The sequence below is a fragment of the Corvus hawaiiensis genome, chromosome 5 (genome assembly GCF_020740725.1).
Source record: "Corvus hawaiiensis isolate bCorHaw1 chromosome 5, bCorHaw1.pri.cur, whole genome shotgun sequence".
In the NCBI taxonomy this organism is placed as follows: Eukaryota; Metazoa; Chordata; class Aves; order Passeriformes; family Corvidae; genus Corvus; species Corvus hawaiiensis.
In genome coordinates this window covers 72,998,677-73,022,228 of record NC_063217.1, presented here as the reverse complement: position 1 = coordinate 73,022,228, position 23,552 = coordinate 72,998,677, and the positions used below count along the sequence as shown (strand labels likewise).

Sequence of the window (23,552 nt, the reverse complement as noted above, 5' to 3'; positions counted from 1 at the left end):
ATGTAGGAATTTATGAATAGCTATATAAAATATGAGATGCTCCATTTGTGAGCTGGTAACCCATGTAACATTAACTGAAAAAAAGTCCTGAGCAATCTGTTGTAGGAAGGTTATATGACTATATTGTAGGGAGATAACAAGGACTGAGTAGCAGTGTTATCTGTTGTTCTTATTTATAAAGGACACTGCAACAGACTCAGGCATCCACGTGGATTGGTTTGGCATGAGGAAAGAGCAGATTGTTTGGTTTGGCTTGTACTCATTTCTCTGTCCTAGGAGGGTGATGGTGACTGAGGGGTTTCTGACATGTCCTCACTGTGCTTCGAAGGCACTTTGCTTTCTTTTGCTGCATACAGCATTTTAAATCACCAAACCACGTGTAAAAGGTATTTTCCCTTTGCTCAGCAGTGTGCTGCTGTCAGGAACTGTGCATTTAGGATGGCAGTGGGGTTTTCAGCATAGGTAGAGGTGGTGTTCAAGTGGGTGTTTAAGTGCTGATTTAAGTAGATTCAGAATCAAGTACCTGTTAAACTGCTTCAGTGGAAGTTGCAATGTTCATGTGTGCAGTACTTACTCCTGTTATTACACTTGTTCTTGTAAGCAGAGTGTCATTTTTGGTAGTTCAAAGTTGTTTCTTATTCAATGGTAGCATCTTCCTGCCTGATTTTTGGCTTTCAACTCCCATGTGTCTGATCAGCATAAAGAAAAACATGGCATGAATTTACGTGTCCTTTTAGTAGGACAAAAGCCCTCTATCTTCTCTATCCTGTTAGCTTATGTGAAAACAAAACCCCAGAAATGTTATGCTAAAATCAGAGTAGAGAACTGCAGCTTGAAGGAGGATGACTTGAAGCCTGTGGGCAGCTATCAGACAAGACCTCGTAGTGGGAATGCTCATAACCATGCTAACAAAAGCGTGGTGTGCTTAAACTGCAAACTGTAGTCCTGTTGTCTGTGATGTAATGCTCTTATTTCTCCTTTCAGCTATGAAGCCGTACGCTCCAGCCTTCATTCTCCTGTGGAGTGCTGTCGGGATAGCGAGGGCTGCCAAAATTGTTGTTGTGCCGCCAATTATGTTTGAAAGCCATCTTTATATTTTCAAGACTGTGGCCTCAGCCTTGCATGACCAAGGTCACCAGACAGTGTTTCTCCTCTCTGAGGGCAGAGAGATTCCTCCATCTAATCACTACAGACTTCAGCGCTACCCAGGGATCTTTAACAGCAGCACCTCGGATGATTTCCTCCAGTCCAAGATGAGGAGTATCTTCTCGGGGAGACTGACTGCCCTTGAACTGTTTGATATCCTGGACCACTACTCCAAGAACTGTGACATGATCGTTGGCAACCGAAACCTCATGCGTGCCCTCAAACAGGAAAAATTTGACCTGCTCCTGGTAGATCCCAATGAGATGTGTGGATTTGTTATAGCCCATCTTTTAGGGGTTAAATACGCTGTGTTTTCCACTGGCCTCTGGTATCCAGCAGAAGTGGGTGCTCCAGCTCCCCTGTCCTATGTTCCGGAATTTAACTCGCTACTCACAGATCACATGAACCTGTTTGAGAGGATTAAAAATACTGTCGTTTATCTTATTTCAAGATTTGGAGTTAGTTTTTTGGTTCTGCCAAAATATGAAAGGATAATGCAGAAACACAAGGTTCTTCCAGAAAGGTCCATGTATGACTTGGTCCATGGATCCAGCCTGTGGATGCTTTGTACTGATGTAGCACTGGAGTTTCCGAGACCTACGCTACCCAATGTTGTTTATGTGGGAGGAATCCTAACGAAGCCGGCCAGCCCTCTGCCAGAAGTAAGGTTTGCTGAGTTTTGCAGTAATTTCTGTGGTTTCTGCTTGACCTCATGTGATGAATGACACTTTTTAAGCAGTGATTTTTCAGATGGTACCTGTTCTGTTGCTGCTTGGTGAAATATACCCTGGAGGTCACTTCGTGTGGTGGTGAGGGGACCTACTGGTCACAAATTCAACAAAATGAATCTGTTGTGGATGCAGGAAGTATTTTGCTTTTGAGTGAGATGCTTAATGGTGCGCTAGCGGTGAAAGACAGTGCACTCTGTCTTGGAAATCACGTCAGTAGCTTCTAACCAAACATAGTTTAAAATGGGAACAAGGGCGAATGGATGAATACTGTTCATGCTTAAGGAAGCCTGCTGGTAGGGTATATTAGGTAATTTCATGGTATTGGTGTTTTTATGGTATTTGTTTTTATGCCTCCCTTAGGTTTGATAGTGTCTTTAAGACTATGAGTATATAAGCATGAAAAAACTGTACAGAGTGACAAATGGAGATAAGAGTTGACATACGTGACACTATGGCTGCACTCAGAGTTGAATTTTACTGTGCACGTGCAGGCCGTCAGGTATGAACTTCAGACTGAAACAGTGGTAGTGACTGGACTGACTCCAGAAATCCTGGCTGTACAGATTAATTAATAAGTTTGATTACTTCAGTGATCTTTGATATGTTACACCTAAGAATGCCTGTTGAGCAATACAGTGGTGTGTGACAGGCAGAACCATCTCACAGAAAACCATGTCATTTACACTTCTGTTTGTGTGTACATAAACAAATGATCTTGAATTGGAGGTGATTGTTAATGGATGCTTTTGACTGGATGATAAAAAGGTGTAGGTAGACCTGCGGTGCTCAATCTAAAATGCCTCTTTCAGCTTTTGCTTTTTGTATGACCGTAGCAGTGGTGCTTCTAACTGGTTCTTTCCATGTGTGCATCAGTATTTGTATTAAGGAAGGGTCAGCTATCCTAAGAAAGCAGACTAAAGGTCCCCTTGGGTTGTCTAAAAGTTCATCCCTATTCCCGCCAGGAAAACTTTGCTGGCTGGATTGAGTTTTTTCTTCATTTTCCAGACTGATGTTTTCTTTTTCTGTAAGAGAAAAAAGGTATTTGCGCAATCAATTTGGGCAATAGGTTACCGTTGTCTGTTTAGTGTCTTTTGATGTTTGGTGTAACAGGAGTGATAGAGGCCTTTAAACAGACCTGTAGGTCGATTTTGTGGTGGCAAGTATTTATTACAGGGAAAGAAACTACCTGTAATTATTTGTGAGCTGAGACATTACTTAATTATTTTCTGTTGTATCAGGCAATTCATTCTTAGTGCTCGAAGCACAAGTTTTCACTGAATGTGAGAGAGGCACCAAGTGAGCATGTACATCTTTTATCCTGTATTTTGTCCGTGCCTAAGCTGTTACACATATCCCTGTGGTGTGTATTGTAGGTAAATTATTGGGCAATCAGTTTGTTTGCTGAGCAGTTGGATGAAATTCACAAATGACCCTCTGTCCTGGCAGGTGAAAACTGTGAGTGCAGATAGCGAGTGCTGTGGCTCTTCTCTGCTCTTGCTGCATCTCCAAGGCAGCAGCCTTGGCTAATTTATTTTCTGCAGCTTCTAGTTTGGTGCATTAAGGTGAGCCAGAAGCAGAGATACTTCATGTTCCTGCACTGGGCTGGAATTGGTGATGCTTCAGGGGCTCTCTCAAGTAATGTTATTGTCCAGGGACCATGATTAGAAAAGGGGAGTGTGTAGCTGGACACAGTAACTAGAATTTGCCCACTAAAGCTGTTATTACAAGTGTTTCAGGTCTCTTGAATTCACCAAAACTGCTAATAAGTAGCTTAGTCCACTTTGTCTGCTAGGGAGGTGTTAGGAAAAAAGATCAGGGGTGTTCTTTCAAGTCCAATATGCCTGATCAGACTGCCTGTGCACCTCAGTAGTGGCACCCCTGTGTCGTCAACAGTTTTTTCCTTCTCCCCTCCTCCTCCCCCAAAAATAAGCAAATTGTTTAACCATAATAGAATGCCTACACATAAGTTAAGTTCTAGCTTTCTGTTCAAAAGTAGCATCTTAAGTGGCAGATAGTAACAATTAAGCAGTCAATGAGGAGATAAATGTCAAGATATTTTAAGTTGTTACAGGGTGGCCATTCTTTCATTCTAGGGGATGGGGTAGCTCTGTTTTGTGGCTGCTCAGATTCTGCACCTGTTCCTTGAACTTCGTGAAAGAGAAGTTAGAAAACCCCAGCTATAAAGGTAGCACGTAGCAGTGGGTGCTGAATATTCATGGCATGTTACAGTGTATGTGGAGGGGAAACAAACCTGACCCAGCTTTTCTGGTCATCTGTGTTAATATATTTTATATTTATATACACACATAAACTGACCCAGCTTTGCTGTTCCATCTGCATTAATATTTCGATCCTGGGGCACATCCTCCCTGCTGATCTTGCAGTTAGCTTGTGTCAAGCATGATTTTTAGCTGCTGCTGAGCTCTGTAGCAATTACGCTGCAGCCCCCGGCTGTGGCACACAAACTGCCAGCGTGTCTTTGGATTGCAGCTTGCCCAGATGCCTCGGGAAGGCTCCGATCCTCCTCCCTGCTCTCCCTCCCCGGCAGTGCCCCGGTGTCGGTCTTCGCTTGGCGCAGTGTCCCTCGGGAAGTCGCAGTGATCGGCGTGCCAAGGAGGGGGAGCCAGCGGGGAGAGCAGCGGGTCCTTTGGAGGTCACCGCTCTGCCCGGCTCCTTGTGGTGCCTTGCGGCTCCCTCCTTAGCATGGCAGGGTCAGCCTTACCTGTGCAGGCAGTGGCTGCAATGCCTGGGGATGGCACATTCCCCGTTCCGATCCCTGCTGAGGTCCGATGAAGCCGAGCATGCCCTGTCAGTCTGCTCTGCCGTGGTGGAGGGCTGATGGTTGCTTTGCAAAGCTCTGCGTAGGCAATTCCATTTGTCCTCTGTGAGAGCCAGGATGACATTTTCACTGGTTAAACTGAGTTTAGAAGGTACTTCTTGCATAAAGTGTGCTGTGCTGCGCAGTAAAAGACAAGGACATGACTATCCCATGTGCATGTCAAATTTTATTCACTTCTGGGTGATGGGTACAGAGTCCAGGATTTGTGTACTTAACTCATAAAACTGTATGTTGAATTAATATAGAGGACAGTGTGAACCGAATTAGCCTTGAAAGATGAAAAGCTAGAGACAGACTGGCTATCGAGTCCTTGAGGTCATCTGTGACTTAAACTATCAAGGATATAGTGTTCCCTGGCAGTATTTTCCAGATAACTGTCATTGGCCATTAGGAAAATCAACGGTTCCTCTGCCTCTTCCTCACTACAGTTTCCCAGAGGGATCTGAATGGAGCTGGCTTTTTAAAGGAACCCCTTTTTAAGCAACAACAGGGAAACCTCTGCTCTGGCATTTTGTACCTTGTGACCAGGTTGATGCGTACTAGGCATTAATCAGCCTGATAAGATATGTCTCTGAATCAGGGCAGGAAGCTGAGGGGTGCTACAAGCAGCTGCCTTGGGAAATACTCAGTCCTTGAGTAAATTTATGCTGCAGAGGAGGATGTTCTTATTTTGGAGTAATAAGTTGTCCTTTCAGCCACAGCTGTCAACAGATAATTGCAGGAACTTCCTCGCTTCTCCCTGGATATCTCTTATCTGAGCTTGTTATTATACAGATAGAAGTCCATGTAGCAAATTGGTGGCTTTGAAGTATCTTCACTAGAAAGTGTTTGGGGTTTTTGGGGATTTTTTGCCCCCCTGAGCCTTGCTGACAGTTGTATGTTTACTAGGCGTGTTAGCTGATACTGATATTTATGTTGAAAATGAGGTGGAAGAATCAAGAGATGTTTTGTTCCTTAAACCTGGCTTTTCTCCTTCGTTCGGATTCAAGGACACATCAGCTCTTGCAGACTGTAGCGGTAGATTTTTGCGCATGGCGTAGCACTATCATTTTAGTATTATTTTTGAAGTCCGGGGAATAGTTCTTACAGAGCTGTTTGGACAGTAAGTGTCTGGTGATGTGAAGCAATTGTAGAGCTATTCTAAAATGCATGTGATTGTCAGCTGGGGAGGAAAAAAGTCTTTTAAGGATGATGGAGGTGATGCAGCACTGTGTAAATTCTGTACTGAACTGTATGATGGTGTATTTTGGCTCTGAAATATATTTTAGATAAAGCTTCTTCCCCCTCAGAGTTTGATCCACAGGGAAGCGTTGCCGGAGCTTTCCGGGTACCCTCAGTCCTCCAGTAGGACAGGGCTGGTGAACCATGCTGTACTGCTGCATTTTAAATTTGAGGAGAAATGCGACTCAGCATCTGCCTGTTTAGCGCAAGACACAGGGAGAAGAGCACGGGGGCTGATTTTGGAGCCTGGTTAAGTATCTCCAGTTCAACTTGAGGAAGGTAGGTCCTCCAGGTGCACATGCCAGACATAAAGCTGGCATCCTATGAGCTGACAAAGTGGCACCCAACCTTCAGCAAGCCTGTGCTGTCCATCAAAAAGCAAGTTTACTTGGTTCATGGATTACTGTGCAGGGTGGTTATTTGTTGACTTCAAGCAGTTGTTTGTATTGGGAATGGAAAATGAAAGTTAGAGACCTTACATGTTGGATAGGTCAGATGGTGAAAGCTAAAAGCAACAGAAGTTACTTACAGAAAAAACCCCAACCTTAATAAGCTACTACTGTAAACAGGCTTTGTGGTTTTAAATATTCTAATTTATCATGTTCCTATTGGAACACACAAACTAACAAGATTTATTCACTTTGATAACATGCAGTGGTTTAACTGAGCATCACTTCCAAATTCTGAGGAATGACCTCTGCAGAGGAGAAATAATGACCTAGTGTTCTTCCCATGTTTCTCCATTTATAGCATAAAACATAAGATAGGAATTGATTTCAAAGGGCATTCTTTTTTCCTGGGGTATTTGGAACATCCTTGATTTTGGCTACCATGTTCCTATACTTTGGGAAGTTGGAATGTGCTCAAAACTCAACATTTACAAGCAGCAAGCCTAATTATTAATATTACTGACTTGGAGAAAGAAGTCTTTAATCAAGACAGCTTTTCAGATGTCCTAGTTGCTTGAAGGTGAAGTGGATAATTTTTTTATGGCTAATATCTTGCTTTGGGAGATGAGCTGTCTGGAGCAAGGGTTTTGTGAGGAGGCATCTGCCTGAACCTTCCCAGGCTGTTCACAGGGGGAATTCTGCAGGCAGCATGTTCTGCTGTTAACCATGACCAAGGGGAGTCAGAGTCAAGGGTGCGGGTCTCAGAAGCCAGCTGATCTTAGGCTTTTCATAGGAATGGTGATGTCTGATGGCTTGTTTATATAAATATAATATAAAAATATATGGGTATTTTATATATATACACTTTACATGTATTTGTAGATCTTTAAAAAAAGAGAAGGGAGAGGGTAAACTCCAGGAAGAAAGAAAAGCTATTTTATCTGAAGAGGAAAATGAAGAAGAAATTGCAGTTATTAGATTAAAAGATTTAAAGCTGCAGGTTAGAATTCTATCTCCTACCATCCACAGAGCACAGGTGTCATACTAGGACAATGACAGACAAAATTTCCCACCTAAATGAGATTATCATGTGGATTTATGGGTGAGGTATATGTCAGTATCTGCAATACAGAGGTCTGTTTTTAAAATGTATCTTCTTGTCCATTTTCTTCTTAACTGCATTATCTGTCATTTAATTTGACCTCGTGTTCTGTAGACAGAGTAAGTAAAACTAGTCTCTGTTCTTAATAGTGTTTTTTCTTTACTCCTGTAGAGTTTTTTGCTCCATAAGGAGCTACTGAGACTCTAGGACGGTTGGTAAAACCTTGGTTTGCATTTGTTTGATAATCATCAACTTTCCTGTGCATGTGTGCAAGTTCATGCTTAGGAAGGTGGATTTTTGGGTATTTTTTACCAGAATGTTGCCTGTGGGGTAATGCCAGCAAGGTTTTTAATTGGAACCCTGGATTTGAGGATCCCTCTGCTGCACCTGCTACTTTCTGCAGTGATTTTAATAACCTCTCCTGAAGGGCAAGCTCCTTGTTTTGCACTCCTCCCATTCATTTGAGAGGCAAGGTTGCTTTCCCAGGGTGCTTGCCAGAGGTCTGGTGAGTAATGGATTTTTGCATCAGGGAAGTCCTTGCGTGGCACTTTCCTGGTTGACCTCTAGCTCTGGGAGAGCGTGTTCCAGGAGCTTCACTGGATATGCTTGCAGCTCTAGAGGGGGCTCAGGTATGGGAGCAAAGACAAGGGCTTGGGGGACTGCATTTCCTTACTCTGGTTGAGTGTGAATTTTATTCCTCTCTAAAGTTAAATGGACTTAAATCTTCTGTCCCTGTTGGATGTTAAATGGGAAAAGGCAGTAGAATCAGGGATAAGAAAATACAACGTTTTAGGCACTGGAAAGTTTTGTAAGGCTTTAAAGACTTTTTTTTTAATGTATACCCACTGTATTTTGAGAAGGCAGATACACAGTGTATATATATAAACACCAAATAATTAGTGAGAAATGTGAACGGAAAAAGTCATCTGTATTTCAGCAGGGCTGAATCTGTGTCTCGTATTGAAAAACTTAACAGCATTGTTAGGTTAATATGTGGTGACTGTACCTGGTACTGCTTGGGGTTCTGATAGGAAACGGTTCAGATCTTTAGAGTTTGTTTCCCAACTGGTAGGGTGGCTTTAGCCAGCAAGAAAACAGGGATTTAGTCTAATGCCATAATCTGAGTACGCTTCTTTAATGGGCCCAAGGTATTGTTTTTGGAGTTACCTTACTCTGTGCCAATATGAATTACATGAAAAAAATAGTGTGTATATTAACTGCATGCACTTTTTGTATGGTAGGTCTCGTTAATAAAGCCCAGGGAAGAGAACAATTAACTTTTTATTAATGCAGAGGGAAATGGGGGCTCGTGAGGATCCTGTCCTCAGTGGGAGCTGTGTGGCTGCTCTTAATTGAACTAAGAACTTAGTTAAGACAGATTATATGGAAAGGACCAAACCCTGATAAAATGAGAGAATCACTTTTGCCTGGTAGCCATCGTTTTTAAAAAGCAGGAATTCAGTCAGTGGAAAATAACCTTCGGAGTGTGACCAAGGTGCCGGGTGATGCGGAGCCAGCAGAAGTAGCTGGATGTGTGGAGTCAGGGAGGCTGACTCCATCCTCTGCCTCAGCCCTCGGCGTTCACTGTGATGTTCTGTGTCCTTTGCTGCCCTGAGCAAATAAAATCTCCTATTTTTGGTTCTAGACTCACTTAAAAATTCATGGCAAGTAAATACAAGCAGCTTACTTTGCCTGAAGTGATAGTTTCTCTGGGTTTGCTGTGGAATGATGGGTTTTTATAACTTTTAGGTTATGTGATATGGTCCTGTTTGTTTTGTGATAGTGAAGGTTGTATAAGGGTACCTGTATGACCTTAGACCACGCGTTCTGATACGTTATGTTAGTAAAATCTGAAATAAAAATGTTTTAATGCAGAATTTAAATATGTCACGTGAGAGAAGTACTATTTAGAGGACAGCAGAAATGTTTGGACACTGATAATGGTCTCTATGCCTTTCTGTTTATCAGTGAGTATCTCCTTTCTAAAGATGGCTTAATGTGGCTTCTTATTTTAAAGTAGATCTGGTTTTGTTTGCTCTAAGCAGCATTTTGTAGGATAAGTTGCAGAGGATGCCTGTGCTCTGCCTTGGGGAAAGGGTGGTTTGCAACCATATTCAAAGAACAGGCATTGGTGCTATTGGGCATTTGAATCGAGCAGCTGAACAGGGAACGCTTCGGATATTACACCCGGTTATGTTTGTATTTGTGCACTTTGTTTATCTGAAACAAAGCTCAGTATTAGGCACCACTGGTTACTGCCAGCTGGGCCCTCACTCCCTGCTCACAGCTGTGTGTTCAGCACCGGGGCCTGCAGAGAATGGCTAATTAGAAAACCAGGCAGAACAAAGCCCACACAGTGGGGCTGGCACAATAGCATTCCTGTCTCACATTGGTCAAAAGATGGATTTTATTTCTTTTTTCCTCCCCCCTCGCTCCTATAGTACAGCACAGATCAATAAGTGCTTCTTCTCCCTATGCAAGCACAGAGTCCTGTACTATTTCTCCCAAAGGACATGAATTTGCACGGAACTTACATGGAAACAAGCGGAGACCTGGCAGGGTTGGGCGCCGTGTTCTAATTAGAGGTCCTTTAAGTTTTTCATACATTAGAATGCATTGTTTATTATTTTTTAAAATAACTTCGGTGAAAATGATAGATAATATAGGCATTAGGTGATACTTGCATTATTTATCATTTTTTTAAACCATTTAAGTGACAATTTGAGTTAGTTATAATATATGTATTAGGTGATACTTTATTATGAATGTATGTAAAGCTGTAACTGGAGGAAACACAAAATTGATCTAGAAAATGTCGTTCACAATTCAGTTCAGAATGTGAATGTGCTGTCTTAGATTTGCCAGGCTCACACTACTTTTAGTGCATGTGATGTACAGGAGCTCTGAGTGTCTGATCTAATTCTTTATTAGAATTCCTGCTGGAAGTTTTGCTGTGAAGTTCATCGAGGTTTGGGGATTATAGTTCCTTAAGGTTTGATTGCTGGTTTGGAAGGGAAAAGCCAGATCTCTGTTTCTAAGTCACTGCTAGGTTTGTCAAGTAGGCAGTGCAGCCTCAACGAGGCAATGTTGTCCCTTGGCTGTGCTAGGATTTAGAAAGAAAAGCCCTTGCCTCTGTTTAAAGAAAAACTGAAAATTACCTACATTTAGGGGTGATGGAAAGGATTAGGTGCTTTCTTCTAGCCACTGAAAGAGAGAACCATTTGAACAAGTGTGTCTTAATGATGTGTATGTTAAGCTTGAATTAACTTCTCAGTTCTGTGCTTGGTTCAAGTTCGAACCAGAATTTGAGGAAGGCTCAAAGCAGCTCATCATGTAACAAACTCCCTCCCCCGATTTTTTTAGACTTCCAAAATTCCAAAAAGGTAATTTCCTTTCCTTGTGTTATAAGAAAATCATCCTGAGTTGACAGGAAACCTGAAAATTCTTTGAAGTGGGCAAAAGGAGGTCGCTGTGCTGCAAGCGAGGAGCCGCGAAGTGGTGCCCGATCAGGGAATGTTGATTTTAATGAGGGCAGCTCTAATGACTCATCCTGACTCAGTGCCTTTTCATACAGAGCGTAATTAGATCGCCAGGGCAGAATGTGCTGGAGGTCAAAAGTGTAAGTGGATTTAAGGGGAAGCAAGGGGTGAGTTCATGGGGGATGAGCTTGGGTGTCTGTGAGGGTTTTTAGTGGGTGGCCGTTCACTGAGGCTGCTGTGGGGGCTGTTTGGGCTACTACGGCCCTAGAGAGTGGAAAGGTGGCAAAGTGGCTGAAGGCTGCTGAAATTGTAGGCAAACGAAATTGTCCTGTGGCATCAGTGTGTGTTTTCTAATGTTCAGGTTCTGTGAGCATTGCTCCAAGCCTCTCTTTTGTGAGCATTAGGACTGTCCATGTAAGAATTAAAGGACGTACATAGACGTAGTCATGGCGCTGTTGAAGTGTTCAGTCCCTTTCAGAGATGTGCCAAGAGCACAGCCTGCTCTTTATCTGCTGTGGGTATCACGACTATACCTTGTATACTACACAAAGAACAGGCAAAGTACAAGAAAATACTGAGGCTTCGTGCCATGGCCTGGCTAATTGTACCAGGTCATTCAGATTGGTCTTAAAATCCAAGGCCTGGGAATGCCACTCTCTTGGATTCAGTTTCACTTGATGTTCTGTTTAGAAATTCTGTGCTAAAAAGCTGTCACAGAAATAATTATAATTAAGTTTAAGGAACCTGAGAATAATGGACTCATCCAGATCACAAACTCCGGGAGCTCTACGAGGAGGCAGTGAAAGTTCCCTGTTTTCCGTTGCCTAATTTTTACCCAACTCCCTACATTTTTAGTGATCCCATTTAATCAAGGCTATGTTATGCCAGGAATGACACAGATGTTTGCAGGAAGAACCCTCGTTGTTACAAGTCTGTAGTTGATTTTCTGCAGCCTGTGCACTGTAGTGATGTCCAGCACCCCACTGGGGGAGCAGATTGGAAAGGGGCTGCAGGTCAGAAGGCAGGTAAGTAATTCCTCTTGCTAACAGCACCATGTAAAGCATAAGTAAAATCTGGGGTAGGAAAGAACCTTTCAGTTGATGTGAAAATACAGCAAGGTGAGATCAGACTCTCTGCATCTTCCTGAGGTTGGCACTGGGCAGTTTTAACCCTGTCTGAGGAATTAATTACAGTCTTTCTAATTTAGCGCTCTAAAAGAAACTCAAAAGACAAGATCAGCTTCCTCTGCTTCTGCTTTGGCCAGGTATCATTCAGCTCTGGTCTGGATATTAAGGTTCTGTTGATACAAACTATCGTGTTTTGTATTCCAGTTATTTTTAAAATACAATCCCGTTTAATATGACAAACAAATCCCATGCTTTGAGCCTGATGGAAGGATCTTGTCTTGCCTGTCAAGATTTTAAATTCGCCTTTGTCCATGTTATGTCCCACTGAAGCAGTGGGATTACCTTCAAAGGGAAGGATTAAAGAGGCTTGGCTATGAAACCACAATAATAACACAGAGCAGGTTGCTTTGCTGTTGCACAACAAAACACAAAAGTCTGTAGGTGATATAGTGAAGTTCCTTTTTTTTCTTTTTTTGTGTTCCTCTACATAAAATTGTACGTACTTAGCAGCTATATTTTATACATGGGGATTTTTTGAATGCTGTTTTAGAAATTCCATTATAAGGAAATACTTATATCTCCTCCATGCTTACATCATGAAGTACAATTGTTACTGTGTGAATACATCAGATCTGTGAAGTCTCACAGAATTTCTCATTAAGCACAGAGGAGCAGTGGGCCTTGGGAGCTGGCCTTGGGAGCCAGTTCTCAGTGAGAACAGACTCATCTCCAGTAGCAGAAACCATGTGTCTGGCCAAGGAGGAGTAGTCACAGGTAGGACCTTCTGATGCCAGGATGATCCAGGATTATTCTTCATCACTTTCCAGGGATCAAGTTGAGGCTGAATAGCCCATTCCGTGGATTCTCCTCTATAAAAACACAAGTGGCACTGGCTAGTCACCCCGTTTCCCCAACCACTCCACACCAGTTTCCAGACACCTGGCATTTCTGGGTGCATCCTGTCATATAAGTAGTCTATTTAGTCCAGTTTATTTAGTCTTTCCCTCTGGTCTGAGGGCCTGGGATTGCAAAAGGCCATACCAATAAAGTCTAAAATGAAGAAAGCAGGAAGCACCTTGAGCTTTTTGGCACCAGGTCGCTTGTCCTGTTGAGATTTGACTTTCCAAACCCCATCCCTGCAAGCTCAGGCAATGTGTGGATAGTCTGCCTGTCCCTGTTTCTGACTCATATGTGCTTTTTCTTTTTAAATCGGAGTCTTACCCAGGAGTCTTTTTTTTACCTTTCCTGCTACCTTTGCTAGCTTCCTGCTCATCAGCATGGACCATGCTTGAGCTTGGAGGAAGTGGTGCTGGAACATCAACCAGCTCTCCTGAGCCTGTCTTTCTAGATCTGTCCCCTGTGGTATTCTTCCAAGCAGGTCTCTGAAGAGGCTGGAATTGGCTCTCTTGAAGCCCAGGAGATGCTGCTGTTGTCTGCCATGTTGCCTCAGTATCCTGAACTCCATCTTGTGGTCACTGCAGGCAAGGCTGCCTGGACCTTTGCATCCCAAGACAAGGTCTGCCACGTTTGTATATTTGAGAGCCAGCACAAATATGTTGTTTGTGGCTTCCTGAGCGCCTGTATCAGGGAGGTGTCATTAAGAAGGCACTCTGGAAACCTCCAGGAATCTGCCCCTCTGGCTGGGTGAGTGCCCTGTGAAGACCAGGTCCTGTGAATTTTGGGCTTTTCAGAATGGTTTGTCCTAGAGCCCACAAAAAGTTCTCTCTTTAGCTTTAAATAGCTTATGGGAAGTACTTCAAGATGTAACTAGTTGAAGCACTACAGTGACTATAATAGAATGACATTTGCAGTATGCCTTAGGTCCTGAAGTAAGATTCAAGGATGAGCTTTAAATAAATCACAAAACCACTTGGAAACTTTTGTGTCAGAAGTTCAGCCCCTAATAAATGATTCAACTTCGAGGCGGGTCACAGCTGCTTCCCCTCCTTTGCTTGCTCCCTCTCCCTTCACATGAATAAAAAAAAGGAAAAGAGTGCACTGGAAAAGGACAAACTGTGGATTTTAAAGAAAATGGAAATCTTTTTTGCTTTATTCCAGAGGGCAGTGCACAACCCCCAGTGCCACGTGCTAGATTTTGTGCTCGGATACGATAGCGCGGCATTACTCCATTACTGTCTGCCCTCCTATTTATTACCAGGACAAGAGGCGCATTGTGAGCACGGCTCTTCATTTTCTCCTTGCTCATTTCCTATTGCTTTACTGGTGTTGAGCAGGCTTGTGCTTAAATATGACAAGACCAGAATTAAACCGTATCCCGAGAAACAGAAGATACTCTTCATCTGACTGGTATGCCAGTGGTAGGATTTTTTTGTTTTTGTTTCCATTGCCAGCAGTTGTGTTAGGAAAAACCCAGAATTTAAATCTATGCTTTAAAAAGTAAAGGGTACATTTTCTTTACTCCTTGAGCGGTAGAAACTGATAGTGTTTATGGAAGCTCTGGCTTCTTTCAAGTTGTTTATTCTTTTTATATAAATGAAAACAAAGCAAGGCTTTTGAAGCTTTCCTAAAGGCTGGAAATGACACAGCTGAGTCCCAGGCTTCGTTCATGCTTCTCCTGTGCAGGGCTTCCAAGCTGATACTCTGAGATGGATCTACTTATGCTGTGCTGGGTTAAAATGCAGCCTGTTAACTTGTGAATGGATGTCAACTGATCAATTAAGGAGGGACAAGTTGTCTTAAGCCACTGGCAGTTAATACTGAAGCTAAACCAACACGGAAGGGTTTTGCTGTTCGTGGCCTGTGCCCTGGATTCTGAATCATCAGCTATTGTTCTTGGTGTGTTCATTGTTCTAGAATGTTTGGGATTTGTGAAACTTGGCTTCTGAAGCAACAAAGTAACTGACAACTGCCCTTTCGAAGCAGTCTTTCCTTATTGTTCCTGTGCTTGACCTCTGCAGTGCTCAATGTCAACTTTGCTTCCCACAGGATCTCCAGGCGTGGGTGAACGGTGCTCACGAGAACGGTTTTGTCCTCGTCTCCTTCGGCGCTGGAGTGAAATACCTGTCGGAAGACATCGCCAATAAGTTGGCACATGCCCTGGCCAGGCTGCCCCAGAGGGTTATCTGGAGGTAAGGGCAGTTTTGGAGGAACTTGGCATGGGTTGGAGCATGCTTGTTTCCTGCTGGAGTTGCAGAAGCTGGAATTGAGATTACCTAGGTGGCACAGATGATATGACACTCCTGAAAAACTCTTGGCATGAAAATATTGCAATATTCTGGTAACAAGGAGAAGCAGTTATTGTTGTGGCAGAATAAGGCATGGGTTACACTCCTAGGCTGAGTTTATATCCTTGGAAGGATTGGGGACAGTGAAAACAGGCTAAGATTATAACATTTAGGACATAACTGTCCCTATTTTGGATGAAGAAACTACCCCAGGGCTCAAGAATGAATCCTGATGATGAAAATCTTCCATTTTCTGTCGTCTTCCCCCTTTTTCTCTTTTTTAGGCCCCTTTTCTTCTTTTATGTGTAAGCACAGGCTTTCATTACTGATTTTCCCATTTGCTTGTCCTTCTGTGAGAAACTGAAGGAAGAGAAATTTTCAGGATTCAGAATCAGTAAAAAGCATTCTCAGTTCTAAAAATGTCTTGAGTGGTGCTCTCAACTCCCTGTAAAAATCCAAAAACTGTTTAGTCAGCTCTGCTTCACGTTAAGCATTGCTGATATAATTTGCTGGAGTTCATGTGAACCATTTTTTTCCAGATAATCAGTGTCTTATATTTCATGTGGGTGTCTCAAAACCCTGCCACGCTCTTGGAGTTGTATTAACAGTCTTGGTGGCCTGTTCCCCACCATGTCCTCCCTGCTGTGTGTAGTTCAAGGAGCAAACCCCACTAATGAACAGGAAAATGGGAATTTTCCAGGCTTTGGCACTGAAGCTGTTCTGAAGGTTGCATCAGTTTTTGTTTGGGATAGTTACTGTTTTCTTATGAGCCCCACAACAGTGCTTGGCTTCTAATTAGTAATCCAAATTTATCTTACTGCTTTTCTTCCCTCCTTTTGTTGTTTTCCCTGGAATATTTATCTTTAGGAAGCATCCCCTTTTTGTAGTAAATAAATGGAGAGGATTTTTCTTGAGGATAGTTTTTTTTTTTTTTAATGCCAACCCAACAATTTCATTTGAAGCCTTCTGTTAAAATTTAGGTGTTTGTTCATCAGTCAGATGTAACTTGGAGTTTTTTGGGCATGTGGGGTTTGATTTTGTTCCTCAGATCAAGGACCTGTGTGTTGGACAGAAATGTGGTGAGTACTGCTTGGCGGTCTTATGTCACAGTGCTAAATCCAGGGATTATTGTAGCTCTTTGTGCCCATCTGGTTAGGGAGGACAAACCAGTAACACGGTTATCTGCTTTTATGTAACTTAGCATGAGTATCTTAGTCTTTTTTCAACATACAGAAGTATAAGCCAGTTGTAACGATGTATGTCTTGCTTAATTGGAATGTGTAGGTGATTCTTTCTGAAGATACAGTTTCAATGCTCTCTAATGAACCAAACAGTACTGCCCTTCATTAGTCATTTTGGAGGGTTTGGTAACTGTTTCCATTTGATGTTACTGGTTTAGGTTTTCAGGAAACAAACCGAGGAATTTAGGCAACAATACCAAGCTGATCGAATGGTTACCACAAAATGACCTCCTTGGTGAGTATCTGTTTCCATTCTTTAGTGCTTATTCTCACTTGAGTTCAGTTTGTTCTTTCAAAAATATTCTACTGAATTAGCAGTTATTATAAAGCCAGGATAACTTCTGTCATGGAAGTCACAGGGCAAGAATATTAAATTAGGATCTGAAGACAGAATTGAACACCTCTCTGTTAATTGTCTTTCTCTGATAAGAATGTCATGTTTTCCTCAAGTTGAAACACTGTTCAAGGAGGAGTCATAAAACTGAGCTATGTTCACATAGCATCAGAATAAGCTTTAGGAGTCTGTAAAAACTGTTTTATACAGCTACTTTTGTCCAAGAAAGCTCTACCAGAACTTGGGCGCGTGTTGCAAGCTGATAATCTTTCTGTTGAACTGAGGTGCTCCAGGTTCTCAGGGGGGGATGAAACCTGATATTTTATTTTTCTTCTCCTTCCCTGTCAAAGGGTACCTGAGCCCCTTGCAGATCTGAGAGGCCGCAGAATATTTGACTGTTTCTGGGAGACCTGGATGATAATGTGTTCCCAAAACAGCTCTGATGGGAGCTGATGAGTGCATTAAGCATCTGTGTGTGTGCGTGTGAGCTGGAGAATTTCCCATAACATAGTGGTTAGGCAGACGACTCCTAAAGCAGGTAGATTTGTTTTGGTTACAGGATTGCTCTGAGGCAGGCTGCTTTTTCCATTACATGAGGCTGTTGCTCTGATTGTCATGTCTTACTAACCTCAAGTAAGGCATGTGAAGCTTTAGGGGAGGGTGTGACATCAGTTGTCCTGCCATTTAAAAAGTTGTATTTCGTACAAAACCGTGCTCCCCCTCACTCATGTGTACTGCTAAACCTGCTGGAGTCACCACCTGCAGCTGCTCGGGAGTAGGCAATGCATATTAATCACTCCATTAATCATTTTACACGACTCATACACAGGAGAATTTTCTTTGCTTTGGCTGCTCCCTCTCAGTGTATAAGGAAATGATTTAATGCATGAGGAATTTCAGCGGAGTGGGTTTAGGGAGAGCTTCAGAACAAGCTGCAGTCATTTTTACCTGCCCCAGTTGCAGCCATAGAAACATAGTGATAAAGTTGTACCTGGGTGCTTCAGTAACTTAATATAAAGGAGATAGAAGTGCATTTTGTAACCTTCATGCCTCTTGTGGTTCCAGGTCACTCTAACATTAAAGCATTCCTCAGTCACGGAGGCTTGAACAGCATTTTTGAAACCATGTACCACGGGGTCCCGGTGGTGGGCATTCCCCTCTTTGGAGACCACTACGATACCATGACCCGTGTGCAGGCCAAAGGCATGGGAATACTGCTGAACTGGAAGACCATGACTGAGAGCGAACTGTATGAAGCCCTAGTAAAAGTTATTAATGATCCCAGGTATGGAATGAGCGATTGTTTGTGCATTAAATGTGGGTATGAAACCATTGTGCGGTGGAAACAACCTGCGTTTCGTTATTTGTGTCTACAGCTGAGGCAAGTCTGGATGTTTGTCCCATTTCCCAAGATTACCCAATGGCTGAAGTTTCTGTATGGGTGCTGGGCTCATTGCTCAGCACCAGAACTGAGTTGTGTCACTTGCTCTTTATAGTATTTGCCATATGGAGGGCACAGAGGTTATGGAGACAAACCTGTCCTGACTTACTGCTCCATATTGCAGACCTTTGTGTCTGTCTTGATTACTCCACATGAGCAGTCTGGCTGTCGTGCTACCTGCAGGGCCTGGAGCAAGATACATGTACATAGTTTGGGTTGTAGCTAAAATGGGGAGGTATTCAGAAAGAGTGACTCTAAGTTCTGTGATTTTATTATAAAATAGTAATATTTAAAGTGTTATTTTCCTTTTCCGGCCAGCAATACCTGTCATCTCCACATTAAAAGTAGGGTTAGCTGGCAATATATTGTATTGGGCTAACCCTAGTTAGTGCTGTTGATGCTTCTTGCTTTCATGGGAACGGAGTCTTTCTGAGAAAGGAGAAATCCTGTCAGGAGCGAGCGGCAGAGAGGAGGAATGTTGATAGCGACCTTGATAACATCAGTTTCATCACCTTTCCCTTGTGCAATTATCCTTGGTGTAAAGGCAAGTCCTGTGTAAATAACCTGTCGACCCTGCAGGCAGGAGAGGAAGAATTTGACAGGATCAGCTGCCGGGGTGAAAAGCAAAGAGTTTTGGGCGAAACTCCGGACCTGGGTGGAAATGGTTTATTGCAAAATCAAGGCCAGGTTTCTCGCTGTTGTGCGTTTCTCCAATAATTCAGTTGCACAATAACATGAGATGACCGCTTTTCCTTTCTTCTTGTTTGCTTGCCTCCCCCCAGCTACCGGCAGCGGGCGCAGAGGCTGTCGGAGATCCACAAGGACCAGCCTGGGCACCCTGTGAACCGGACTGTGTACTGGATCAATTACATCCTGCGCCACAACGGAGCCCAGCATCTACGTGCTGCTGTTTACAGCATCTCCCTGTTTCAGTATTTCTTACTGGATATTGCCTTGGTCCTACTAGTGGGTGCTGCCTTACTATACTATGTTTTGGCCAGGATGACAAAATTAATCTGCAAGCAGAGCAAACATCTCTGGTCAAATGACAAACATAGTGCTGTTAATGGACACTGCCAGAACGGGATCCCCAATGGCAAGTATAGAAGAAATGGCCACATTAAGCATGAAAAAAAGGTGAAATGAGCCAACAGCCCCATGTAAAGTAGTAACGAATCAGATCAGTAATCAAATTTTATCGCTGTAACTTAGTCTAACAACTACTTAAAACGTCAATAAGCAGTTCTAACACTCCCCTTCGGTATGTAATATTATGTGACAAAATTCTATGGAACTAAGAGCAGTCTTTAAAAAAAAAAAAAAAAAAAAAAGGCAAGCACAACCTAAAATGGAAAATACTTTATTCTTGATACTGATGCAGAGAGGTTATTTTGGCACTAAAGTTTTTAGAAGCCTTAGTTCTCTAAAGTTCTATACAACGACCATATTTATGAATTTTCAGTTTTTAAAAGCTCAATGTGTGTGTCCCAAATGCAGAGAGGTTTCCTTTTATTTGCAGAGGTGTTCTCCTTTTATTTTTTTATTCTTTTAATATTCTTTAGCTGAGAGAACTCTCTAGTGCTAGTTCTGTGTTTCCTTTGTTGAAGGTTCAACCTGTTGTGTAAGAATGCTGTTTAAAACATAAATTATTTCCCCCAGTCTTTTTGCAAGAAACAGCAAGTTGTGGACTGAGAACACAGACGTTAAAAAAAAAAAAAATCTTAATGAGCACTGAAGAAAAATGGTAAAAATATGTACTCGTTTTACTGATAAAGCTGCATGACTCTTCTGCTCGCTACCAGTACTTTAGAGAAAAGGGTCCTGAGCAAGTCTACAGTGTGTCCTAACTTTAATTGAGACAAAATTTTATTTGTCACCTTTCTCTACATACAGAATTTATGCCACGAAAATATTAGGGAGTCTTATTTCAGTTCCAAATACGGCTGTGTGGGAAGCAGATTTACATAATTAAGAAAAATAAGTGAAACAATGGCAACAAAAAAAAAAAATCCAAAACCAACAACTTACGAAAACCTAGCCCTGTGCTTAGTGCAGAATGTTTTGTAATGGCCCAGAGCTGTGCAGACTCAAACCGCTCCTTGGGGTTTGTTTAAAGGGAATGACCCCCACACAGCACTCCCCCTGTGTCCCCAGAGTTGAGTGTCTTTCCTGTTAATTCTCATTAAGTTCTTTCTGAGTCGCAATGTTGTAGATGTTCTCTTTCAATGGTTGTATCTGGAAAAACAGAAATATTACCTTCTATTAGTCTGGGCCATGCAATCCATGTTCCACGTAGTTGCCAATAGGAATTCCGCGCCGTGGGCGGTGTCCAGCTGTCCTGCCTGGGGCTGGTGGGATGTGTGGGGTGAGGCCTGGCCACCCGGTGTGCGGAGGTGGCCCCGAGTCCCCCTGCCTCCAACAATCTCCTTCAATCATTGTCGCTAACACGGGACGCTGGCGGTGGTGTGTGCTCCGAGGGCAGGAATGCCGGGCGTGGAATCATTGCTGCCCTGCTGAACCAAAGTTGGCAACTATGAGTTTTCTTTCCATGTCATTCTGTTTACTTGGAATTTGCACTACACACGTTGTGAGTCTACGCTTTATTTATTTGTAGTTCGAGGTCCCGTGGCTGAAAGAGAAAGGAGGGAAGCCCGTTTTGCCTTGTTGTCGCTCACTAACATGGGAGGAGTTGGGGTGATGACGGGATGCTGAGCTCATCTTCATACACAGTGATGCAAAATTTCACCACCATTCCATCAGGAACCTCGGTCCTACAGCAATAAATAACAGTGCAGATATGTTTCTAATACGTAGGGCAGCTACTTGTGCTGCTCTCTGAATACTTGAAGAAAAAAATGGTATTATAAATATAAGCCTCTTAGCTATACCTTTTTACAATCTTACAGCCCATGGCAACTACAGGAGCACACAGAGGTGATGAATGGTGGGATGGTGAGAAGACTTAGAGTGTATGAATGACTTGGTTTAAAATGTGGGGGTCTTTTGGCATTAAAGAAGGTACAAAAGCACTGACCGGATGATTAAGCATAATTTAATCTCCACTGTGATAAAACTTAAGCAATAAACATGGATTTAATAGAGAAATGCTGTTGTTGGAAGTATATTTTTGTTCAATTGAATGCTGGTTGCCTCAAAGTACCCACCGTGTGCGTGTATATAAATGTGGATGCTTATTAGGATACACAGAGTTTTTCTTCTCAGTATTTACCGTGGTGCATGATATGTATTTGTAATCAAAAATATTGCTATTTTTTGTGAGTGTAGATCGATTTCCTGTAGGAGCTTTGATTCAGTTGAAATGTAAAATGGTTAGTTAGACTTCTTAGTTAGGCTTCTTAATGAGATTTCAAATTTTTTGCAGTTGGTGGACATACCTGGCACAGTGGTTTTTGTTTTGTTGTTTTCCTGTATGTGGTAAATGCATCACTTCAAAAGCAGGGCTGAAAGGTTTTTCACAGTCACGTTAGATGAGATGATGGATTTCTTGAGTAGTCTCTGTAGGTACAAACATGCTGCAATTCTTTTGCAAGAAGAGGCAGTTGCTGCGTTAATTGTATTGCCAAATTCCTGATGAGTCTGATCCACCTCATCTCTAGAAATACCTGTTGTGTTTCAACTTTCTTCTAAGTTCAAGCATGAGCTGTTACTGTAGTTATCTCAATCCCCTCTCTGCCACAGCAAGCAAATTGTTCCTGTGTTTCAGACACAGAATCTAGCAGTGATTGCTGTTGGTGCCCAGCCAGTGTTGAAATCAGCCAGATGGTTGAAGAAACATTTTAAAAAGTGTTTAAAAATACGTGTTTACCTCCGGACTGCATCCCAGTACTGGGTCTGAGGCTTTAGTCACCCCTCTGATCAATATTAGTTATCATGCACTGAACAGAGAAGACACCTAAAAGAAACTGAATTCATCTTCTAAGACAGTGCTCTGCCACTGGTTGGAAAATACCACAGTTGAGCCTTACTTGTCCTAATGGTAATGACACCTTTTAAAAGTTACAAACCTGATTTATTTACAGATGTGTGTGTTTTCTCGAAAGCCAGCAAATGTTGAATGTCATTTCACCGTAAAATAACGAAACACACAATGTTTTGGATTCCTGGTAATGGAACAAAAATTGGATAGAAAAGATTGTATTCCTCATATATTGAGGGGATGGAAGGGTTGAACAGTATTTAGGGAAGTCTTGGAAATTCCTATTTTGCAATTTACTCTTAGAGTAGAGGATAGACTCAGCCACTTGTTTAGGTACATGGGGCTTATATTATTGAGGTACTACGCAGTAGTTAAGGAAATGAACAGATCAAGAGTACCAAACCTTCCTTGGGTTGTTACTGAGCTGATTTAGGAATTGCTCCTTAAAAGAACAGCATGGGCTGGGATTGAAGGATTCAAGTGTGTCAGATGGGTTTTTGAGGCACAAACACCAGCCTTCCACGGGGTTAGGAGTGCTGGTCTGTGCAAAACAGAAGCACTGACTTACAGAGCACAATTGCCCTGCTCAGAACGTTAATTGACTCTCTAATGTTGGTATAATTATATTTTAATGAAATAATGGGTGGAAGAACTGGTGGGGAATGGTTACTAAGGAAAGAAACAACAGAGACTCTGACTTTTGCAGATGAGCACCAAGATTTTTGGCAGCCAAATACTCTTAATGGAGGGAACACCTGTAGACACTTTTATTCCAGACTAAGAGACTGAAATAATCTCAATTTGTACATCTCTGTAATGATAGTAATGGAGACAGAGTTGTTTTACTGTGCACCTGTTCATCTTGTTCCCCCCGTGATTCTGTCACGTAGTGACCAAATTTTACCAGAGTTTTATATTATTATAAATGTTTTATTAGCTTCCTATGTATTTAAGAATCACTTAGGACAAGCTAACTGTCAAAATTTTAATTTAGTATCTACAGGTATAGCTTGTTAGGGAAAAAAGTCTTGCTAGATGTCATAAAGTGGGGAGGTTACTTATGAGGAGTGTAGCTCACATACACATAAATATAGACAGTGCTCTCCTTTATAGAGAATCTCGAATTTTGGAAAACAAATGGGTGAAGCTGGGATTGGGAAATCCCAGAGGGCTGGAGGTGAAAATGAGATGTTTCTTTGGACATAAGGAAGAATTCCTTGTCCCATTACTCCTGACACAGTGTTGCACCGAGTGGGCTGTGCAGTGTAATGATTAACCTGGGAGAGATACAAGCAGCATTTTTTGTGTTTGTGTGTGCTGCTGTTACAGGACAATGCAGAATTAGAGCAGGTGTTTTAAACTAGAAGGGGCAAAGGTCAG

The 23,552-nt window shown here is 42.3% G+C and overlaps 1 protein-coding gene across 3 annotated transcripts in view; it reads left to right on the top strand.

The window, feature by feature from the left end:
• The window catches only part of UGT8 (UDP glycosyltransferase 8), a 36,045-nt gene extending 14,705 nt beyond the window's left edge, over positions 1 to 21,340 (top strand). For all 3 annotated transcript variants that reach the window (XM_048303814.1, XM_048303816.1, XM_048303817.1), the window contains 5 exons: positions 985 to 1,808; positions 14,981 to 15,123; positions 16,619 to 16,695; positions 17,860 to 18,079; positions 19,018 to 21,340. In XM_048303814.1, the coding sequence (XP_048159771.1) occupies positions 987 to 1,808; positions 14,981 to 15,123; positions 16,619 to 16,695; positions 17,860 to 18,079; positions 19,018 to 19,381 (1,626 nt within the window). In that variant the 5' untranslated portion in view covers positions 985 to 986 and the 3' untranslated portion in view covers positions 19,382 to 21,340. The remainder of the gene's footprint in view (positions 1 to 984; positions 1,809 to 14,980; positions 15,124 to 16,618; positions 16,696 to 17,859; positions 18,080 to 19,017) is intronic.
• Positions 21,341 to 23,552: the final 2,212 nt, after the last annotated feature.